Source organism: Aulostomus chinensis, chromosome 7 (assembly GCF_037954235.1).
Source record: "Aulostomus chinensis isolate RoL2024-O1b breed Wild chromosome 7, RoL_Achi_v1.0, whole genome shotgun sequence".
NCBI classification, from domain to species: Eukaryota; Metazoa; Chordata; class Actinopteri; order Syngnathiformes; family Aulostomidae; genus Aulostomus; species Aulostomus chinensis.
The window spans coordinates 16672746-16692971 of NC_141326.1; the positions used below are offsets into that span (position 1 = coordinate 16672746).

The window sequence follows — 20226 nt, forward strand, 5'->3', positions numbered from 1 at the left end:
GAAAATCCACAATCATCCATACACTGGGGTATCAAATGAGCAAGAGTTATACTGAGATAGGCAACATAGAAATACTTGACTCACATCTGGTCCATCATAGGTGATTTTACGTGCTTCAGGAACAGCATGCAGGGATGCGTCCGTCCGTCGTTCAGTCTCTCTTGTTTGTCTGACCGCTCTGGTCAAGGGTTCTTTGAAGTATCAGGAGCTTATTGGATAAAAAGTGCTTTTTCAATTTGGAAGTTAAGAAAGTGGCTCTGAACTACTGGGGACGCAGGTGCAGGTTTCCAAAAGTCAGCCAATAACAAGAAAGAAGAGGGTCTGGAGCTAAAAAACTGCTGGTTTCAGCCAGATGACGAACCGAGGTCATGCGGAAAAGGCCAACAAATTATGATTCATTTGCTTTGTGTGTGTAGAAGGAGCATGTTGTTATGAAGTTATGTCTTTGTGCAGGGCCATCGTCGACATTCATTCATGTCCATCTCCAATGAATGAAAATTACATTGGGCCCCACAAGTATAGTGAGTTAGGTCCATGTATTAATGAAGATTAGTCAAAAACTAAATAATCAACTGGGATGACATGAGGTAACAAGAAATACCTCCAGGTTTTGCCATTTTTCTGTCTCCTAGCAGGATTATCTAACACTACCAGGGTAATTTTGAATAAAACTTGGCGCAGGGGTGTGTCTCAGGCTAAGAAAGGACTCATACACGTCATGGCAGTTCCAGGATCTTCTCTGTGTCGAAAAATGGGCTTTTAGACTTCGTGGATTTCTTCTTGTTGGGTCTGTACTCGATCCTGGACAGCTGAAGAACTGGACTGATATGAATCAAGGCAGCAGAATTCTCTTTGAGGTTTGTGTGAGGACAGAGACACATTTTTCAGTCCATTCATAACACTGACTGGATGCTGAATGACTCGGAGCGTTTGCAGTGGAAAGTTGAGGGTTTTCTGTCGTGACGTTGCAGAGGTGTCTACAAATTCAACATAGTTGCAACCACGACTTGGCCACAACAATCCTCAGAGTCCAGATTTAGGGGAAAAACCATCCTGCACATTAACAGATATCATCACCGGAAAGATATCAAATGCCAAAAAATATCCAATCCAGCGAAGACAATAAACAAAGTCCTGAATTGCTGTAAATAGAAAGCTTCTCAGTTTTCATTTCTCATCCACACCCCTCTTTTCTCTTCCCGTCATGTCTTTAAATCCTCGCTTGTGTTCTTTCACGTGACCCCATTTTCTTATATTTCTGCCACACCACGTCATTGCGTTGCATTTTTAATGGAAACATGCTTCTAGACCTTCATACTCTACTCTAAATTTATGAATTATAGAATGAAATGACAAATAAAACTAGAGAAGCCATTTGACTTTTTTCTTCTGATGACAAGAGGTGATCTTTTGTCGAATGGAAGCTACAGTAGATCCACGACTCCCCCCCCCCCCAAAAAAAGAATTTTTAGATTTTTCAGAGCTACGCCAAAAATGTCTGTAGCATCTTCTCATGATCCCTGTTCAAAAATAAATGTTTCATATTTTATCCACCTGTGTTCAGCAAAGACCCGGGATTAGCTTTAATGTTAGCGGTGTTAGCATTGCCACTGTAGCAAGTGTCAACACAGACAGTGCAGATGAATCTGAATCGGCCCAGGATGAGTCGCAACCCTCCATCTCAGGAAAACCCCAAGAAAATGTTCATGCTTAGAAGCACAAGTATAATGAGATTATATCACTTTTGGAATCGCTTCTAATGGAAGAAAGTGCTTTCCAAACCCCTTTGTAGTACATGTGCAAGAGTACTGTCACATCACTCCATGGAGTCACTCATGTTGTGCCTGAGTTGACTTTTTAATGAAACGTGAGGTAGAATTTGCAGCTTCCTTTTTGTACCAGCAAACACAGCAAAATAGAGGTTGGCTGTCTGTGGAAGGAGAAGTGCTAACAGCGGGCGGGTGTATGTTTCAGGGTTACAGAGCTTAAAAAAGTTAGCGAACCGCTGCAGTAGACTAATAACGGCTACGCAAACATTTTTGTCTGTCTTGAAATGTTGAAATTCCCCTTAATTTTCCTCAGCTACACGATAATTCTACGCGCCGAACTTTATTTTCAGCTTGTTACTTGACTTTAATTCCTCTGAGAAGTTCCTATTCACACTGACAACATGATCATCACCCCCCTACAGTTTATGGTGAGCGAACATCTTTGCCTGCATGCGTATTTTTATCGTCCATACATTTAAGAACAGGACTGTTGCCCTTTAGCCTGCTTACTCACCGAATTGATCGTACCTGCCTTGTGCTGTGCTGCTGAACCTGTCTTGTTTTCTATGAGCTATGACTCACCCTAACTCTGCTTATCAAAGCATTACCTTTACATTTTGGTTGTCTGCAATAGATTTTTAAACTTTCTCCAGAGAGAAAATAAACTCAGCCGGTGCTTGTTCTCACTCAGTATGCAATTGTCTCAGACTGCAATGGTATCAATTTATATTTTGATTGACCTAAATTTGATCAAATTTGGGATTTTTTTTTTTAATTTTTATGGCATCATATTAGACAATGTAGAAAAATGACCAAAAGTGAGTGTTTATATTTATCCGTGTTGGACTACACAAAAGTGTCAATGGTGTTTAAAAGTAGCCACGTGTTTGTAGGTGGGAGAATGTAGCCTGATTCGGCGCGTATCTAACATGTGGTTGTGTCTCTCTTGGTTTTTCAGTCTAATTAAAATGCAGTGCCCCTGCAGCAGGAGGGCCTGTGTACAAGGCATCTGGGAGACCGGGGTCAAAGCCTGCTTGCTCTGGCTCTCGCCTTTATATAAGTAACTCTCAACAAAGCACAGACAGAGACGCTGGAACACTCTGTGCCTGGGGGTATATTTTTGGTGACATTACCACCCACAAGAAGAGGCAGATGTCTCTCATAATGTGTGACTGATTGTTGAGGCCCCAGTCTGTTGTAAGGGCTCTTCTACTTGTTTAATATGCTGTCGGTTGACTTTTATAGCATCTTAATATATACTGGATGTATCTCTTATTACCTTTTAACAGAACTAAAGCTTACAATCAAATTACCCACAACGGTTTAACTCTTTGCTCCTCAGTGAGTATCAGCGGACGATAGCTGAAAATCTAATATGATCGAATGTTTCATTTCAGTTCAGATTGGTAATACTTATTTTTTAATAAAGGACAGGAAAAAAGCTTACGCTTAATCACTTTATTTTAAATTCAATTTTCAATTCAACCAATTTATCAGCCAGACTTTAAGTTGGTGTTGACACGAGGGCTGTGCATTTAATCAAAATGAATCACAAATCACAGTATCATCTACTGCAGTTTTCGAATCACAGGAAGCTGCAATATTTGTTTACGGCTTAATTTGTCAAAGTAACATTTTAAATTGCATGTTTTGGTGCTGCAGAGGTGAAAAAAGTAAAAGAAACTTCTTTTTTTTTATGCAGGTCTTCATGTAGTTCACACCATTAAGTTTTTAATGGGCTTTTCCATAAAGATTTGAAAAAGTTGCAATCGCAGTGTCTATCAAAATAATCGCAATTACACAGTTTTTCAAAATCATACAGCCCCAGGTGGCACATCATAAATAATCAGTATTTTTCCATATGGATGATGTATCATGGCTCGTGTGTCACATGTCAGTGATGAAACAGAAGAACTCACTTGGCTCCATTATGAAGGAATTTGCATTTATAAGCCAGGGAGGGAGCACACACATCTCACAGCCTATCAAACAGTTTTCTTATTGCTATTAATGATGTGTCTCACTATGGTTTTATCACCTCGATACCACCAGCTAGTCTCAGCGATTCTGTTGGGTCTATTTTATTAGCCTGCCAGTCAGTGTCACGGTCACTTTCCCCATCACCGTCAGGCAGGCTGAAGAGATGGGTCACCTGGCATCTGAATCCTCTTCATGCTGTCAGGATTTACCTGATCAATCGCAAACTAGATGTTGCCACGATAACACCACTGGGAATATTCCATTGCTGCAAGCGACCTGGGATTACTCATTGGTGTGGCTTCTTTTCATTGGAGAATATAGCAAGGACACACTGCACTTCTTCTCCTCTACTTGAGAGGAACATGCCCACAGTTTGGGAAATAGAGCTATTTGTTATGGTCCCCAGACAAGAGCAGAGATACTCTTCTTTCCTTTGTGTGCATTAGGAAGCCCAGATTAGCTGAATGCTAGTTAGCTTAGCACAATAAATGGTAGGGGGTTGTAAGCTTGGCACACTGTTGAAAACGTCATCAGATAAAGTTCAGGATCTTGACGTATTTATTCTTATTTAGGCGCTGTGTCAAAAGATGTGCCTGACTCTAACATTTCAAATCGTCTTAGTTATAACTTGCTATATCATTACAAATGTTATTACCAACCTTATTGATGCAGGCTTGGACCATTTTGGAGAAATAATGACCGGTATGCTAACTAGCGATCAGCCAGTCTCTGTGGGTCTCCGCCCCCAGCTGCACGCACAGAGGAGAGCAGGTCATTTAGCTTCTTGCCTGGATGTGAAGTTGATTGCAAATATGAATGCGCCCCCCCCCCCCCAAAAAAAATGGTGTGTTCTTTTAAATATATATATAGATTAAGTGTAAGTCAACCCAAGGCAATGTGTGAATATTGTTGATGGTGACCGTATTCTGTATTACTACCTCTGACAGCAAATTTGGTGTTGATGGGCTGAACATCTTCCCACTTGTGCTCCAACTCCATGATCTTTCTCAGCTGTTAACTCCACGTTCACATCACCCTGATGCACGATGGTCCCTAGAGCCTCCCCCTGACCCACTGCACTGGCTAAGTGCGCTTATTGCCTAAACAGTTGTGATGCTTTAGAGCATGTGTGCATTTTACGGGCCAGTTCTCCTGAGGTCAGTATATGATCCTCCCGAATAAGCATCATGTTGGTGAGCATTGTAATTACTACTCATCCATGTCACTACGTACTGTAGGCCAGCTGTGAGGGACCACGGGCGATGCAGCCATGTGGTAATGAGTGTAAATATAGGGCAGGGGAAGTGTCTGACACACATACGTACACGCTCTGTGCTATTACACATGGTTGCACTGAAGCTATTGAATGGTGTGTTCACTTCCTTTTATGAATCTTTGGAAAAGCATTTGATAAAAGTAGAATAAAAGAGGCAGGAGAAGACGGCAAAGGAGGGCAGGGGACTTGTCTGTAATTCCTGGCATATAATCCCGCCTCTGTGGCAGAAGAGCCTCGGAACCAAAATCGGAAACCGTCATCCTTTTGTCCTGGTAGCTGGGGCAACTCTTCCACTTGATGACTTCCTGTGATTAGTGATCATTAACCGGAATCCTGAATTACTCAGGAGGGGTGTAAAGTCTACCAGAGGGGATTCTGGTAAGGGTTACCTGCAGCACTCAGTGTTTATCAGAGTCTTTATATGAGTCTTTGCTAGAAATTGCCAGTGGGATCAGAGGTTCTGAAGCCGTCTGTGGAAAAAAAGCATAGGGACAAAAATCACATCATTGGCAGCAACAATCAAGTGTTGGAGTTGCAGAGTAATTTATAATGTAATGGGGAGCTGGGGAGAACATGCTCAACATCAAACTGAATATTAAGGCCAAACGAGAAACAGCTGATTATTACTGCGGTTTCTCAGTCTGCTGGACTGAGATGAGACACTATCCTTAATTTCACCGCTCCCATGGCCGCTCACTTTTTTTGTTTATGCTCACCTTTTATCAAATTTGCACTCATTTTCTCACTCCACACTGTCACTACTTCAGTTTCTTTCTATTTATTTTGATGTGACTTCCAAAGTATAGCAATAGAAAAGGAACTATTTCAGGGGAATAAACTTGATTTCGTTTCACACCTGATTTTCCACAAAAAGAATAAATGGACCCTTTTTTCATACAAGCTCAGGAGAGGCAATATTAAACTCACTGACCACATCTGTTCCTGACTGCCAGATGTGTCACGTATATGAAGGAAGCATATTTATGGAAATATTGAGTGCTTTTTGCGATTGAACATCATTCCCATGCTATTATTTCACCATTATTTCACCGATCTGGTCTACAACAGTGTGGGAGACAAGTCTGCAGCTTCAAAGTAAATATCTACACACACGCACACACACACAAATAGATGAGGCATACAAATTATAGGATGGGATTGTATGGGAACAGGAATTGAGGTGCGAACATTTTTGCTTCAAACTGAAAATAATGATGGGATTCCGTCTGATGTAATAAGAAAATTTAAGATACAAGATGATCAAAGACCTTTTTCATATTTGATTGTTTATTTTTGACAACCCTGAGCAGGCAGTATGTGTTGTAAAATCCTCATTTGGGACCCAGTTAGCGTTTCTGTTCCTTCACTGTCACCCTATTACTAAAGCAGACTAAACGTTCTATCACTAAACTGGAAAAAAAAAAAAGTGTCAGTCAAAGAGCAGTTGATTCAAGACACTGGAAGGTGGTTGAGCTCTTTCATTGACCAGAATTAGCAAAGAAAGAGTTGATTAGAAACACAGCTTTCATTTTAAATGAATGAAAAATGTGAAAGTACGTTTCTTCTTGCAGAACTGAAAAGATGTGCCTGAGGGTCTTTTTATATCTTTGATGAATTACATGTGTAGCTTTTTGAAGATGGTGTCTTTCTTTCACGACCGAATTTCTCCTCTGTTTCTTTGACTAAATCTCACACCCATACCATATGTATCTACTTTTTCTGCTCTCAACTTTCGATATCACTCGCATCTTGCATTTTATGAACTATGGATGCAGTTTCATCCGCTTTTCCAATCATTGCGAGGCCCAGCTTCCATGATGAATGGAAAAAAGTAATGCATGGTTAAATGTTTGCCACTAAAAATGATAGGTAATCGGCGCAAAAAAAAATGATCAAGCCTTATCTTCCTGTACCAGCTGAAGGCTTTTCAGCAATTCTTCCTTCTTTTTTTTTAAAGCAGGGAACATGACAGGGAGTCTCTAACTTAGTCAGGAAGAAAGAGAATTGCAATATCTAAAGGAGGAAACATAAAAGACGAAAAGAGATTGAAGTTTGGATTTATTCTTTTACTATCGCCAAAGGATAGAATTGGGGCAATTTTGGAAACGTTTCAGCTCAAAATATAAACTGTATATCCGCCTTGTCTATTTATTAGAAATTGCTTCTGAAAAGCAATTAATATTAAAAAGTCATGACATTTGGATTGTTACACTGTATATTAAGTGTTCATGGTCTCCAAGGGATATTCATGATTGGGTTTAGAATTTAGGTAAAATAAGGCGATTTTGTTGTGCGTAGTCACATTTCTGTGTCACAGATTGATGTGCATCTCATCATCTTAATATTTTGTGAAGTGAATGCACATCATTTTGACTTGGAAACTAAAAGTTGTTGTTTTTTTTCTCTCTCTGCCTCTTCATGGTAAAAGCATTTATGTGTGTGTCACTAAAAGAAGACATTTATTGAGACCCTCACAAGCAGCAAATAAGCCAAAAAAAATAAATAAAATACTTGGAAAGCCTTTTCTTCTTCTGTTCAACACTCAATTTAACACACATCATATCCAGCTGATCACTGACAAGTCATCCCCAAGCCTCTTTCAGGCATTATGCTCGGCATTATGCTGGACACACACACTTTCACTCACAAACCCGGCGTCAGTGCTCATCCCACTCATGTGTACATTGGCTGCCAGAGCTGTCTTTGTATCCCATCACCATAACAACTGCCTCACAGGACATCGGAAAGAAAAGAAAAAAAAGGAAAACCTAAAGTGAATTCCTCTCACTCAGTCTGACTTGGAGATGGTGAGAGTAGCAGTCAGCAGCTCCTTGTAGCTCCTCACTGTGTGTGCGTGTGTGTGTCTGCGCACGTGCGTGTGTGTATGTGTGTGTATGAGAGAGAGAGAGACAGAGAGAAGAGGCAGGCTTGTAGAGGCAAGCAGGCTGTGAGGATGACTTGGTGTTGTGTTGAATGAAATTCAGAAGGCATTGTTGGTTTTAAGAACAAGGGATATGCAGCATATGATGCCGCACAAGGTGAGTATTAAAATGGCTGCTGCTTTCATTTGTATTCTTTATTTGTGTGTAATTGTGAGTACGTCGCGCCATACAAGGTGTGTAAAATGTGCGTGCCCAGAGGCTTCAGCACATGTGGAGGTTATGTAACGACTGAGAACCTTGAGAGAACATAATAGTAATGAAAGTTCTCAGTGAAGCTCTTGTGGGATGCTCTAGATGTCGTCTACTTCCAGAGCACGTATATAAGACTGCCATACTTTTTCCTCAACGATTAATATTTGTAATACTTGACTGTATTTTCATAAATGTATTGTTTTAATATTTCAGTACAGTCTGGTGCAGTTTTACTCTTTAGATATTCCAAGATAGATCTGTGTTGCCTTGCTTATATGTTATGTTTCACTGTATACATTATTGGGTTCCACCCGATATGAGGTGATGAATTCCTCTAATCACAAGTCACCAAGGAAATAAAGAGCGCGTGTGTGTGTGTGTCAGGGTGAGATGTGCTTGTGTTGATGCTTTGTTGAAAAAGAGGTGTGTGAAAGTGTTGCTCTCAGCTGTTGTACACTTAGCATCACATCTGAACCCAGAATGTGATGTGATATTGGCCTCAGGAGCTCATTTTCTGGGCACTTATCTCTAAAAGAAAGGTCTTCATTTCGGTGTTAACACTGCTTTCCCTCTTCTTTTTTGGCTCATCCTATAATAGTTTATACATCTACTGCTCACGGTCCATTTGCTTGGCATGACAGAACAGAAATAAAACCTTCAAACAGAAGGAGAGAGCAGAGACGTTAGCTTTCATCTCCAAACTGCATTATTAAACATCCCCAGCCACATGAGTCTGACATCACCCAATCACAGCTGTCTCTTTCTACACTTCCCCCCTTTTCCCTCATCTCCCTCCATTAGGCAAACCTGAAGAAGTTTATGGAGTATGTACAGCAAAGGAACATTGAGAAGGTCTCAAGATTCTTGGAAAAAGGTCTGGACCCCAACTTCCATGATCCAGATACAGGAGGTGAGGAGGAAGTATAAAGTATCATCCTTCTTTGGTTATTGTCTTTTTTTCTCAGCTTATAGCTCTCCTTTCTTTCTTCTATTTTCTCTCTTTTTCCTCTATCCTCACCGCAAAAATGACCATGTATGGGTTTTTCAGAAATAAGCCTTCTGCTTGCCCGGTAAAGCTGGATTACTCCCTTTGCTAATCTCCTCATGTTTATTCAAAAGTTTGTCCAGCCATAAAGGAGATTTCCCTGTTGAGCGACCTGTAGTCCGACAGAGGTTCTGTGAACGAGGAAACACAAGAGTAGACGGGAAGCAGCTACTCAGGCAGACTTCAGGCTGGCATTCTCGTCAGCGGAGGAAGTGATCGAAATGTCACTGAAAGCTTAAACGCACAGGTGTCTTCTACAGAAGTGTCTCCTTTAAAAAGCAGACTTATGATTCAGTTAACTTCAAACATGAAATGCACTGTTAGGTATGAAATTTGGATTAGTCTTCTTTGTCCTTTGAATTATAATAATACTTCCGTCTCATTTTATTGTGTAATTTCTCCTTTCTCTTCTGAGAAAATTTGAAGACATTCTCAGTGACTCTCATCGAAAACAGACAAACTCACTAGTTTGATGCTTACTTTCAAGATCAGGTTTTGGATTTCAAGATCAGGTTTTTGGTTTCAAGATCAGGTTTTTGATAACATCCTCAGCCTCTGGTTCCACAGAATGTCCTCTAACGCTGGCCACACAGCTGGAAGGATGTGCAGAACTCATCAAGGCACTGAAGAGTGGAGGGGCACATCTGGACTTCAGAACAAAAGATGGCATTACTGCCTTACACAAAGCCGTGCGCAGCAAGAACCATACAGCACTTATAGTGAGTAGTGTAACGCACCAATCCATAGCAGAAAGGTGACTCACCTCTTTTCTTCCCGGAAAGAAGGCGGCAAACATTTGGCAAAGGGTGCTTGAGCAACTGCTAACTATGTGAGCCGAAGCATGCCCTCTTTGAATGTTCTGGCATATTCACTGAGTGGCCTTGTGTGTATGTGGTCTGAGGGGGCTTGTCGCAGACATGAAAGGGTTCGCATGAGTCATAATTGATTGTTCTGTTGTGTCAGAACTGTTGAAACTGTAATTGGTTATTTCCACTCAAACACCGTCATTGTCTCGGTATTAAATGTCAGTGGGGCATGCATGTGGCTGTCGTCGGTGTAGTCTTATACATTCAGGAGTTAAAAGGCTTTATGATGTCCTTTTGGCGTTACGCCTCCACCTGACTTTCTTTTCTCACCAGACGCTGTTAGACTTGGGTGCATCACCTGACTACAAAGACAGCAGGGGGCTGACGCCTCTCTACCACAGCTCAATGGTAGGAGGAGACCCCTACTGCTGTGAGCTGCTGCTGCACGACCATGCACAGGTCGGCTGCGTGGATGAAAATGGCTGGCAAGAGATACATCAGGTAAAGACACAAACCACTGCATGCCATGTGTAATGTGCAGAATTTAAAAGCAGATGCAGAGTTAGAGGTTTTCTCCATTGCCTGTATGCACTGTGTAAACCCAGTATGGAACACATGTTTCATGAAGCAGTTTGTACTTGCAACACTTTTTTTTATTCAGCTACACAATTACACCTCAGCTGTTTCACTGATTGATTTGTTTTGCCAGTCAGAAGCATCTTGGAAGCGTTATGAGAGCTAAAAAAGCTAACGCTCATGTGACCCAAAGACCCCGAATCGATCTCAGATATTATTACTCGACTGGACAAATGAGGCACATCTCCCCTCTCTGAAAATTTTCAGACATTTCTATATTTTGATTAATCTTTTCACGGAAAATCCTAAATTCACGGTTGATATTTTGCAGTAGCGCCAGTGTCAGAGTACTTGCTCATTTGCCCTGCTTAGTGATGATGTATTTTGTCTGTTAATCCCATCCCCACAGAATACAAGTAGCTGACATTAACATTTGTAAAGCAGATTATTTACTCACTTGTTACAAGCCCCTGACGTCCAATCTATTCATCACTTGCAGATCCAGCACTTCGGGATATTGTGTGAATCGCTGCTTGGTCTTTGCTAACTGATAAGCTGTGGTAATGTTGCGCTGCTGTGTTCTATATTAAATAGTTTGACTGACTTGTGACATGAGCACGTCAGTGCTGAGAGGATCACTCGAGGCAGGAAGCTTCACTGGACAGAAGCAGAGAAAGGAAAAGAAAACTCATCCTGGTATTACAAGTCAAAGAGTTTGGTCTTTCTTTTTGGGGGGGGGGGGGGGGGGGTATTCCGACTTGCCCCGGGCAATTTGGCACTAGTCGTGTGACATCTTTGGAAGGTTGGTTAGAGAATCAGGTTCGTCATGCGAGTAGTTGCTAATGTCTAAACTATCACGCGGTGATGAGAAATCTGTGGAGTAACCTCAAGTTGCTCCAACTTCACATCCAAACTGATTATCTTTTCATTATCTGCCTTGAGCCACCTTATCATAATTTACAAAGCTCCCTTTGAAGCCACAAAAGATTTAGTACAACCTATTTCACAGATGCCATAGTATTTTCCTAGACATGAGCAGAGGCTTCAATGTGTAAAATCGGTTATATCCCCCTTTAAGAAAGGAAGTCTTTTTTTTTTTAACACATCCACTAATTTGCAAAGCCTTGCACATCAGCCTGTGTGTTTGTGTACTCTATGAGCAGTCGTGCACAGTTACTCCATCAGTGTTTATTGGTACCAGCAAATGCAGTCGTGCAGCGGTTGCAGTATTGTATCTGAGTCTGTGCCTGGCTGCAAATTATGGCGTCTACCTGTGTTGTAAAGAGCGAGCACAGCATATTATATGCATTTATACATGTAAAGCCTCAAGGGATGCCCCGCTCTGTAAACATAATGGAGGCTACTGTCATTACATGCTGGTTTTGTTTGTGTCAGGACTTTTATCTTCTATTGGAGTGGTGACAGAAAGACACTGGAGGTCTGAAGGTTCTTGTAAGACAGCCGTGGGATTCATCGCTTCTGTCGCTTACACTGGATTTTGTTAGATTCAACGGAAATATTGAACAGAAACGCGTCATGTTCATTTAATGTTTTTCTCAGTTCGACTCTTTCTTCTCATTCCCCTTTCACTTCGTCTTTCTCCTTTATAGCTTCAGTATTCTAACAGTATTCATCATGTCATGTGTGACACCAAAAAAAAAACCTACAAATGAAATCTTAAAAATGAGTTCAACTGCATTAGCAGATTTAACATTTACGCTTGTAACATCAACTTTACCATAATGGGCAAACTACTAAATATAAAGCAATAAATGAGCAATTTCTAAATATTCTTGCAAATTATTTTCCATCAAGGTGGCGTGTTTGGCCGTATTAAAATGCACAATGATTTTATTTTATTTTATTTTTTGTAAAAACCAGTGAATGTGTGGTCTTTTTTTCTTTCAGGCATGCCGCTACGGCCATGTGCAGCACCTGGAACACCTGCTGTTCTACGGGGCTGACATGAGTGCACAAAATGCATCCGGAAATACAGCCCTGCATGTGTGTGCACTCTACAACCAGGTACCAGTTGTTTAAAAAAAAATTCTGGCGTGTATGCCTGGGGCGTCGAGGTTAGTCAGGCTTCCTCATTGCACATAATGGGGCAGTGAGTTGAACACCGGAGAACTGAACGGCTGCATACAGAATTAGTCTTCTGTGTAGGTGGAAGGGGTTCACGTCCCTTTGGTCGTGAACGTTTATAAATATGGACGATGAAGTTTTGATGCAAAAATCATCCATGTTGTATTTAGCAAGCGGGTTGTTGCATCTGCAAATGTGAACTGTAGGATTTTTGTTTAAGCTTTGGGCTGCTTGCTTGTCCTCTCGTGCAGGAGCTCAGAACCTGGTGTGGTTTCTGTCTTGCTCAAGGACACAAGATTTTTTTTGTGAAGGTTCTCTTTTGTTTTGTTTTTTTAAATGTGTGCACTTGTGTGTGTACTAAAGTGACATTCTGAGGAAGAAGTACTGTATTTGCTGCCTGGGGATGATCGTGGACTAAGAAGGGAAATTAAAATGAACTGGATCAAGTGAGAGTGTCAAAATGTCAAAATGGACAAAGGTCATGGATTCCCCCAATGTGAGCTGCACATTAATCATCAGCATCTAAATAAACAATTGAATAAAAGGCAAGTACCAGAATGGAGCCTGAGGTGTTTGTAGCTCCATGACTAAATACCTAAGAATCATTATGCTTTCTTTGTTCAGCTTTAAACCACGAGTGAAAAGACGTGAATTATATTGAATTAAATTTGTCTTAATGCATCAGAAATAACTACTACTACTAACTCATTCAGGTTATATTTCAGTGGCTCAGTGGTTATCCTTATATGTCGCACTCTATCATAACATACAAAAATTTAAAAAAAGATGCTTACTCCCATAACCTATCTCAAAGCATGTTATGTGTAACGGTGCACGCCATTTTTATCCGGACTATTTAAGGTAGTTTGTGTTGGTAGTGTCTGGTAGAATTGGAAGTAATATATGCTGTTTTATTTTGTTTTGTTTTTATTTCGAATGAACTCGAATGCTTATGAAGATTTTAATCTTTTCTGTTATTGTTGACATTTGTGTGCCAAGAGACAAGAACAAATGAAAATTAGCCTGGTGGCTGAATGTGGCATATTTGCATATTAATGAACATTTAGAATTAAATGTACTGTCCCTATTTAAATAGATAGATCTTAAATACATTAATTCAGGCTTAAAGTGAGGACATTTTTGCAAACTGAGATGCTGGATGCAGTGGCATCTAAAAAGAAAAAATGCAAATGAGGGTCTTATGAGGCTGCAAATCAGGAAAGAGATGTAAGAGAGTGTGTATTTTAAAATATACATGAAAATGTTCCATTCCAGGAAAGCTACAGGACACTTAGAGATACAGTGAGGACAGTGAAAACCAGAATCCCCTGGGAAAGCCATGAACGTTGTTAGTTACTGTATATACCCAAGCTCTACCCTGATTGGTTCGAGGCTGCACAAAGACAAACATGTAACTGGGTAGGAAGAGGCTTTTTTTATGCTTCTTTGTGGAGGGTAGTGCTCAGTTCATGAACATTAAATGAACACTCTTCTCTCACATACACGTGTGTGTTTGTGTGTTGCAATTTTAACTGTGTACTGCGCTGCTAATTCCAGTCAAGAGGAATGACCTGTTTCATCTGGACTGGAACAGCGTATTCTCAGGAGGGAGGGAGAGAGAGAGAGAGAGAGAGAGAGGGAAGTGCAGCATCAATACTTAATACAAGTTGTTTGTAACGCATCCACGTGATTGTAGTTATCGCATGTTTTACATCTCACTGAGCAACATAAGGCCGTGGGTTTGTGTGTGTATCTTAGTGGAAAAAAAACATGATCGTAAACACAATTGAGGAACCGTTTAATTTACATTTAGTTGAACAACTTCTAACTTTACACTCTTGCGGTAGTCTTACCCTCAGCTGTTGTGTGGAACCTCTGCCAGGGACACTGAACTCTAAGCTGATTGATCCCTGAAACAGTGTGTGTGCCTTAGCAGGGTTCCAGAGAGGCCTGGTTTGGATGATTATGTACAATCACCGAAAGAAATGGGCTGCCAGAATAGACTGGGAAACCAGTATTCCAGTGGCTGAAATCAATAAATGGAGAGAGAAAGATGAAGAAGGAGATCGAAAGGAAATTAATTGTCAGAAGGGGAGGTGAAGATGGTAGAGAGAGGATGAATGACTTGAGACTCGAGCTGTCACACCAGACGCCGGTCAACATGTTGACGTCCCGACCCATGAGTGCTGAATCCTGCATAGCTGTGATGCTATTGTGACGATGACATTCTGTCCAAGAATATGAAACTGGTAACGTCCTCAAAATCACCTCTGTGCCAGTTCCCTGAAGGTGTCTCCAGGACATGGCTTTGATCACTCTCTCTCTCTCTCTCTCTCTCTCTCTCTCTCTCTGTCACACACACACACACACACACACACAGTGTGTTATAATAAGCAGCAAAGGAAGCTTGATCAATGGACAGGATCATGGTTTGTAGCTTGCTGTTCACATTAACTAATAACTCAGAGGGCAGATGTGATCGGCAGCAGCGGCAAATGAAAGCGTGGCGGGAGTCTTATTACCTGGGAGACAGATCCATGGGAGGTGGCTGGGTGAATGATGGAGTAAGTGCACAGTTGGCAGCAGCAAATGGCGACAACATTGATGGAAGAAATTAAGGAGGGATAGCTGAAGAAAAACAGAGCTGTCCAATTCTGTCCAAGCCCCTTGACTCTCTGTAAATCTGGTTTGGATGTACCCGTTTACAGCTTGTTTACACCAAAACTGTAACTGTATTCCATGCTACAGTGTTAGCTTGGTGCTGCTGTTGTGCACAGTGAGTAAAAACCTTAGCTCTTATCTTGTTTCAGCCTGAAATAACTCATTTAATGTGCTTTAGAGGTTAGTCACGATGTAAAAACCAGAGCTGCATTCAGAGGAGAATGCCAGATCTGCTCTTTCAATCCTAATGAGAGAGTGAATCCCCCCATGTATAAACACAACTGTGAGAGGAACCATCTGTCACACTCTTTGAACATGGCTGACCAGAGTCAGAACTGTTAAGTACCTGACTAAGTTCACATTGAAATCTTATGTAGCTCATGGAATCACATCTAGCGAACCACGGTGACGTCTGGAATGGCTTTTGAAATGAATACCTGCAGGAAGGCTTCGTGAAAAGAACAAAACAGATGGTGAGCACTGTAATTGGCCTCCTCATGTCTGTGTGTGCTACGCAACACCTAATGGTGCTAATTCAAGAATGTCTCACAATTTCATTCATTTCATAGTTAAGAAGGCAACGTATTTGTGTGCAGGAAAGTAGGAAAAGAAGGTAAATCATGTCATCCTGCATGTGCACGACTATTTAACACCTCTGACCCCGTGTCTATGATCTTTAAGGCCAAAGGGTGCAAGTACCTTTGGGGCGTGTCCAATCCACTCCTATCAGTTAAACGATAAATAATCTGGCAACAAGGTCCTACACAAAGTAAAGGGATTGTCATAAAATAATCATAAATGAGTTTTAAGCATATTAAGACTACAATCAATCACAGTCTCATCTCCCATTTGCTTTAAGAACCAGGTGCATCTGGCATTTTGCTGTGTAGGTGGCTTATCCAGCGAGTTTGAGACCCAGTTTCTGCTGAGGAAACAACTTGTTTCTTGCTTGACTGTCTAAAAGTATTTCAGAAGCTCAATACTGAACTCTTTTTTTTTTCCACCCAGAGAGTTTCCTCTGTACTCGAGGTTCCTCTGTCCTGTCAGCTACAGTTTTTAGTTTTTGCTGGTTTAATGTCCCATGATATTTACAGCATGCGGAGAAGTTACCGCACACATGAAAATCTTCCAACCAGTGAAGGCAGCCTGTCTGACACGCAACACCTGTAAAGCTCCTGAATCACCGATTCCTGTCTGAGACCGGAGCAGCAGGAATCCACTGAAGCTTGAAAGCAGAAAAAGCGCTAAAGACTTTAGACCTGTTAATGTATTCAGTATCAAATGTAGTCTTAAGACATGGCACCGACTCTTCATTCTGTCTCGTTGCTTGTTAGTAGGCCACGTGCTACAACAAACATTTCTGGATGTGTTTTCTCTCATCTAAAATGATCCTTGGTTTCCAAAGAACAGTGCAGGCATAAGTGATAGACTGGGATATTCTGTCAAAACAGTAAGGAAAAATTTGTGTTTCTCTGCCTTATAGTTTTTTCTGTGACATTTACATGTAAACTTAATTTATTTTCCAGTATCTCTTTCCTTGAAATGACTTCACTCTGATTTCTGCTTTAGTTTTTGTTAAATTGACCTGCTTTGTCATGAAGGTGGGGACATAAACTTTAAATATATGACAGCCAATGCTCAGTTAGCGTCTTGCAGTTTTAAAATACTTCCAACAGTGAGGTTTGGGAGATGGTTTTTGAACGTGTTAGTGTAGTGTGTGCAACTGCATACTGTATGGGAGAGGAGCAGCTAAGCTAGGCTAGGCTATGCTAGTACCACAGGTTTTTATCTACCTTGTTCAGCTGCTTTAGACCTGTTGTTGTGGTTGTAGATTTCTGTGCCAGTTGACATCATGATCTTAACACACCCACATGGCCATCTGCTTCAGTAGACTAGGGTGCTTCTGTGACTGAGCGCTGTGCAGTAGTATATCTGGTTTGGTCCAAAATTTAAATCCATATGGATAATATGAACTGAACCACATGCTAAATGTGCGAGTGTGTTCCTGACGAGTCTAGAGTCACTTGAGTCACGTGTTGATCGTGGAGCAGTTCTAGTCTTGTTAATTCTGTGTTCGGGGCTAAATTATATATCGACCCACTGCCAGCCGGCACATGGACTTGTAGCCCAGTCTATCAATCTACAACTGGGCTCCTTCTTGCCAGAGGGGTTCAGTGTACATCTACACAGTTCAAAACATTTTTTGCTACACTGGAAAAGCCATACGGTTACTGCTATCCAGGGTATCTCGTTTTGTTTGTTTTTTGGGGGGTGGGGGGTGGAATTTAATCTTTATATTTAGCATGTGTAGAGGTATTTAGCCTGTGTTGTGTCCTGTACTTTTAGCTGTTGCTATGAAAAAAACAGACATGTCATAGACCTTCATCTCCTCCGGAAATGCGCACTATTATAACTTAATGTCCCTTTCACAAACCTCTGGAATAAAGAGTGCTGTGTGTGTGTGTGTGTCTGTGTGGGGGTGTGTGTGAGAGCGTGTGTTTGTGTGTGTGTGTATGAGGAATTTAACTAATTTACTCGCTATACAATACAATAGCAGCTCTGCACTCATATTCAGCAGTCACATCCACAGCAAAGGGTTTAAGAATAGCTTTTCATTACGAAAGGTCAATGTAAAACATTTATGCTGCACACAAACCTGCGTACGTACACTTACATTCTCACCACCTCGTTCTCCACATTATACCTTTTCAGTTGCTCCAAAAATACAACGGTTACAGGCCTACTGGTAAAATGTATGCACTTTCAGGGGAAAAAGTAATGGATCCCTGCTGTTTTGAGCTGTTTTTTCTGCAGCATTAATCTACTGAGAAGGGACAAGATGAAGTACCGTTCCCTTCACATTATTGTAACCATAACTCCGAAATTGTACAATTCAACAATAATCAAGCTGAAATCAGTAGCTCGTTTCATGTTCCATGGATTGTTCCTTCTTCGTAATGGCCGTATTATCACTCGTATCATATCTGCTTTACCTTTTAACTGGTTTGCTGGTAATATAGTAGACGTGTGACCTTGAGGAAAATGAGAGCTATGTAAGCTCCAGATTATGCGCAAGGCATTTCATACTGGACTCCTTCACATGGAGCCTTTGATGGGCTTTGTCTCACTTTAATTCTCCCTGTTTTGTTATGACACTTCCACTTTTCAAACCTCAGACAAAATGGCTCATTATGTCGCACTTGTCTGGTTTCTCTCATGATACAGACGCCAGGCACTCCTGAAGGGCTGTTTCATCTGGACTTTTCATACTTTGCTGGCACTTCGTGGAATCTGACATTTAAAGTTTTCTGTTTATACAAATACAAACAGCATTTTCAGCATTGGAGCATTTTTATGGCACATGACCTATACTTTTTTTTTTGTACTCCACATCTCTAATAGACACCAATTAGAAGCTTGGGAACGACACCCACTGGACTGCCATACATCATTGTGTGCAAGAGACTGGGAGACTGAGTGTGCCACTGCATATGGCACAATCAAATACAATGACATTTAAAAGGTTTAGCTAAACACATAAATCTTTCTGTTGCCATTCAGGACAGCTGCGCTCGAGTTCTCCTGTTCCGAGGGGCCAATAAAGAAATCAAGAACTACAACAGCCAGACCGCCTTTCAGGTATGTGTGGTCCCCCAGAACTGCTGTTTGTGCAAAACGTTACCGCATCAAATATGTACAAGGCGATTGAAAAAAATGGAAGCAGTACAACATCTTCTACTCCACCGGCTTGTTATCATTGTCTGTGTCTGAATTCCAGCCTTGGTAGTTGATGAAGTCTGTGTGAAAACAACAATGACACAGGTTTCCTGTGTGGATCAAAGTTAATTTGTTCATACAAAGTGAACTCAGGTCCACTCGTCATCCTCCCATGTAGATTTCACATATCTGCTTCCACAAAGAAATAAATGTGCAAATTATTACTGAACTAGAGGGCCAAAACTGAGACAGAGAAGAAATTGGTGACATTTGGTATGTTTGTACATGCAGTGTTTGTTTATCAAGACTGTTTTTTTTCCCCCATATAATTAAATTTAGCTGATTAGAATTACTCCCATTGGCCCCTTTCTTTCTTTTCTTTTTAAAAGCTATGATATCCACCTGTATCTAGCTTAAAAAAAACACCACACACTGATCATCCTCATCCTCTTACCCACACCCTCCCTCTCTCTCTCTCCCACCTCCAGGTGGCCATTATAGCAGGAAATTTTGATTTGGCTGAAATCATAAAGGTCCACAAAGCATCAGATGTTGGTAAGTTGACAGCAATCGGAGATTGTTACTAGACCCACTCAGTATTTACTAGATTGAAACATGAATACATGAATTGAAGATGGTGAATGCGAGATACATATCTATATCTATATCTATATCTATATCTATATATATATATATATATAGATATAGATATAGATATATATATATATCTCCTTGTTGAGTGGTGCAGTTTTTCTGTGGTGTCACTGCTACAGGAAACCTCTGCCATCTGGTGGAGATAGGATGTAGTACCTTATTTCGAATGAATCATGACACCTTTTAACATTAATCAGCCTAAAACATGCATCCCATTTCATGTCTTATTGATTGTAGCACTCATATCATTATGCTGTGTGCTTTACCCAACAGATGTGCTGGTAATGTATGATTTTTTAAGTTTGAATTTGTCATGAGAAGAATATATGAATTAACAGCTAGAATGAAAAATACCACCATCAAAGAACATGAACAGCTTTTCATATTCTGTGATGGGTTTTTCACGAATGTATTACTGTAATTTATAATCATTGATTCTGTTCTGGATGTATAATCCATAATTTTTTTGCTAATGGAATGGAATTATTGAAAGATTGTCAGAGCAGTGAGACGTAATAACAGT

At 40.8% G+C, this 20226-nt stretch overlaps 1 protein-coding gene across 7 annotated transcripts in view; it reads left to right on the forward strand.

Annotated features, from left to right (window-relative positions):
- shank3a (SH3 and multiple ankyrin repeat domains 3a) overlaps nucleotides 1–20226 on the forward strand; it is a 141492-nt gene that overhangs the window by 48756 nt on the left and 72510 nt on the right. For all 7 annotated transcript variants that reach the window (XR_015117052.1, XR_015117053.1, XR_015117051.1 and 4 more), the window contains exons 4-9: nucleotides 8961–9069; nucleotides 9772–9923; nucleotides 10344–10511; nucleotides 12495–12611; nucleotides 18894–18971; nucleotides 19538–19604. Coding sequence is in view for 4 of the 7 variants with exons in the window: in XM_086208806.1 (XP_086064932.1) it covers nucleotides 8961–9069; nucleotides 9772–9923; nucleotides 10344–10511; nucleotides 12495–12611; nucleotides 18894–18971; nucleotides 19538–19604 (691 nt within the window). In the remaining 3 variants the exon portion in view is untranslated. The remainder of the gene's footprint in view (nucleotides 1–8960; nucleotides 9070–9771; nucleotides 9924–10343; nucleotides 10512–12494; nucleotides 12612–18893; nucleotides 18972–19537; nucleotides 19605–20226) is intronic.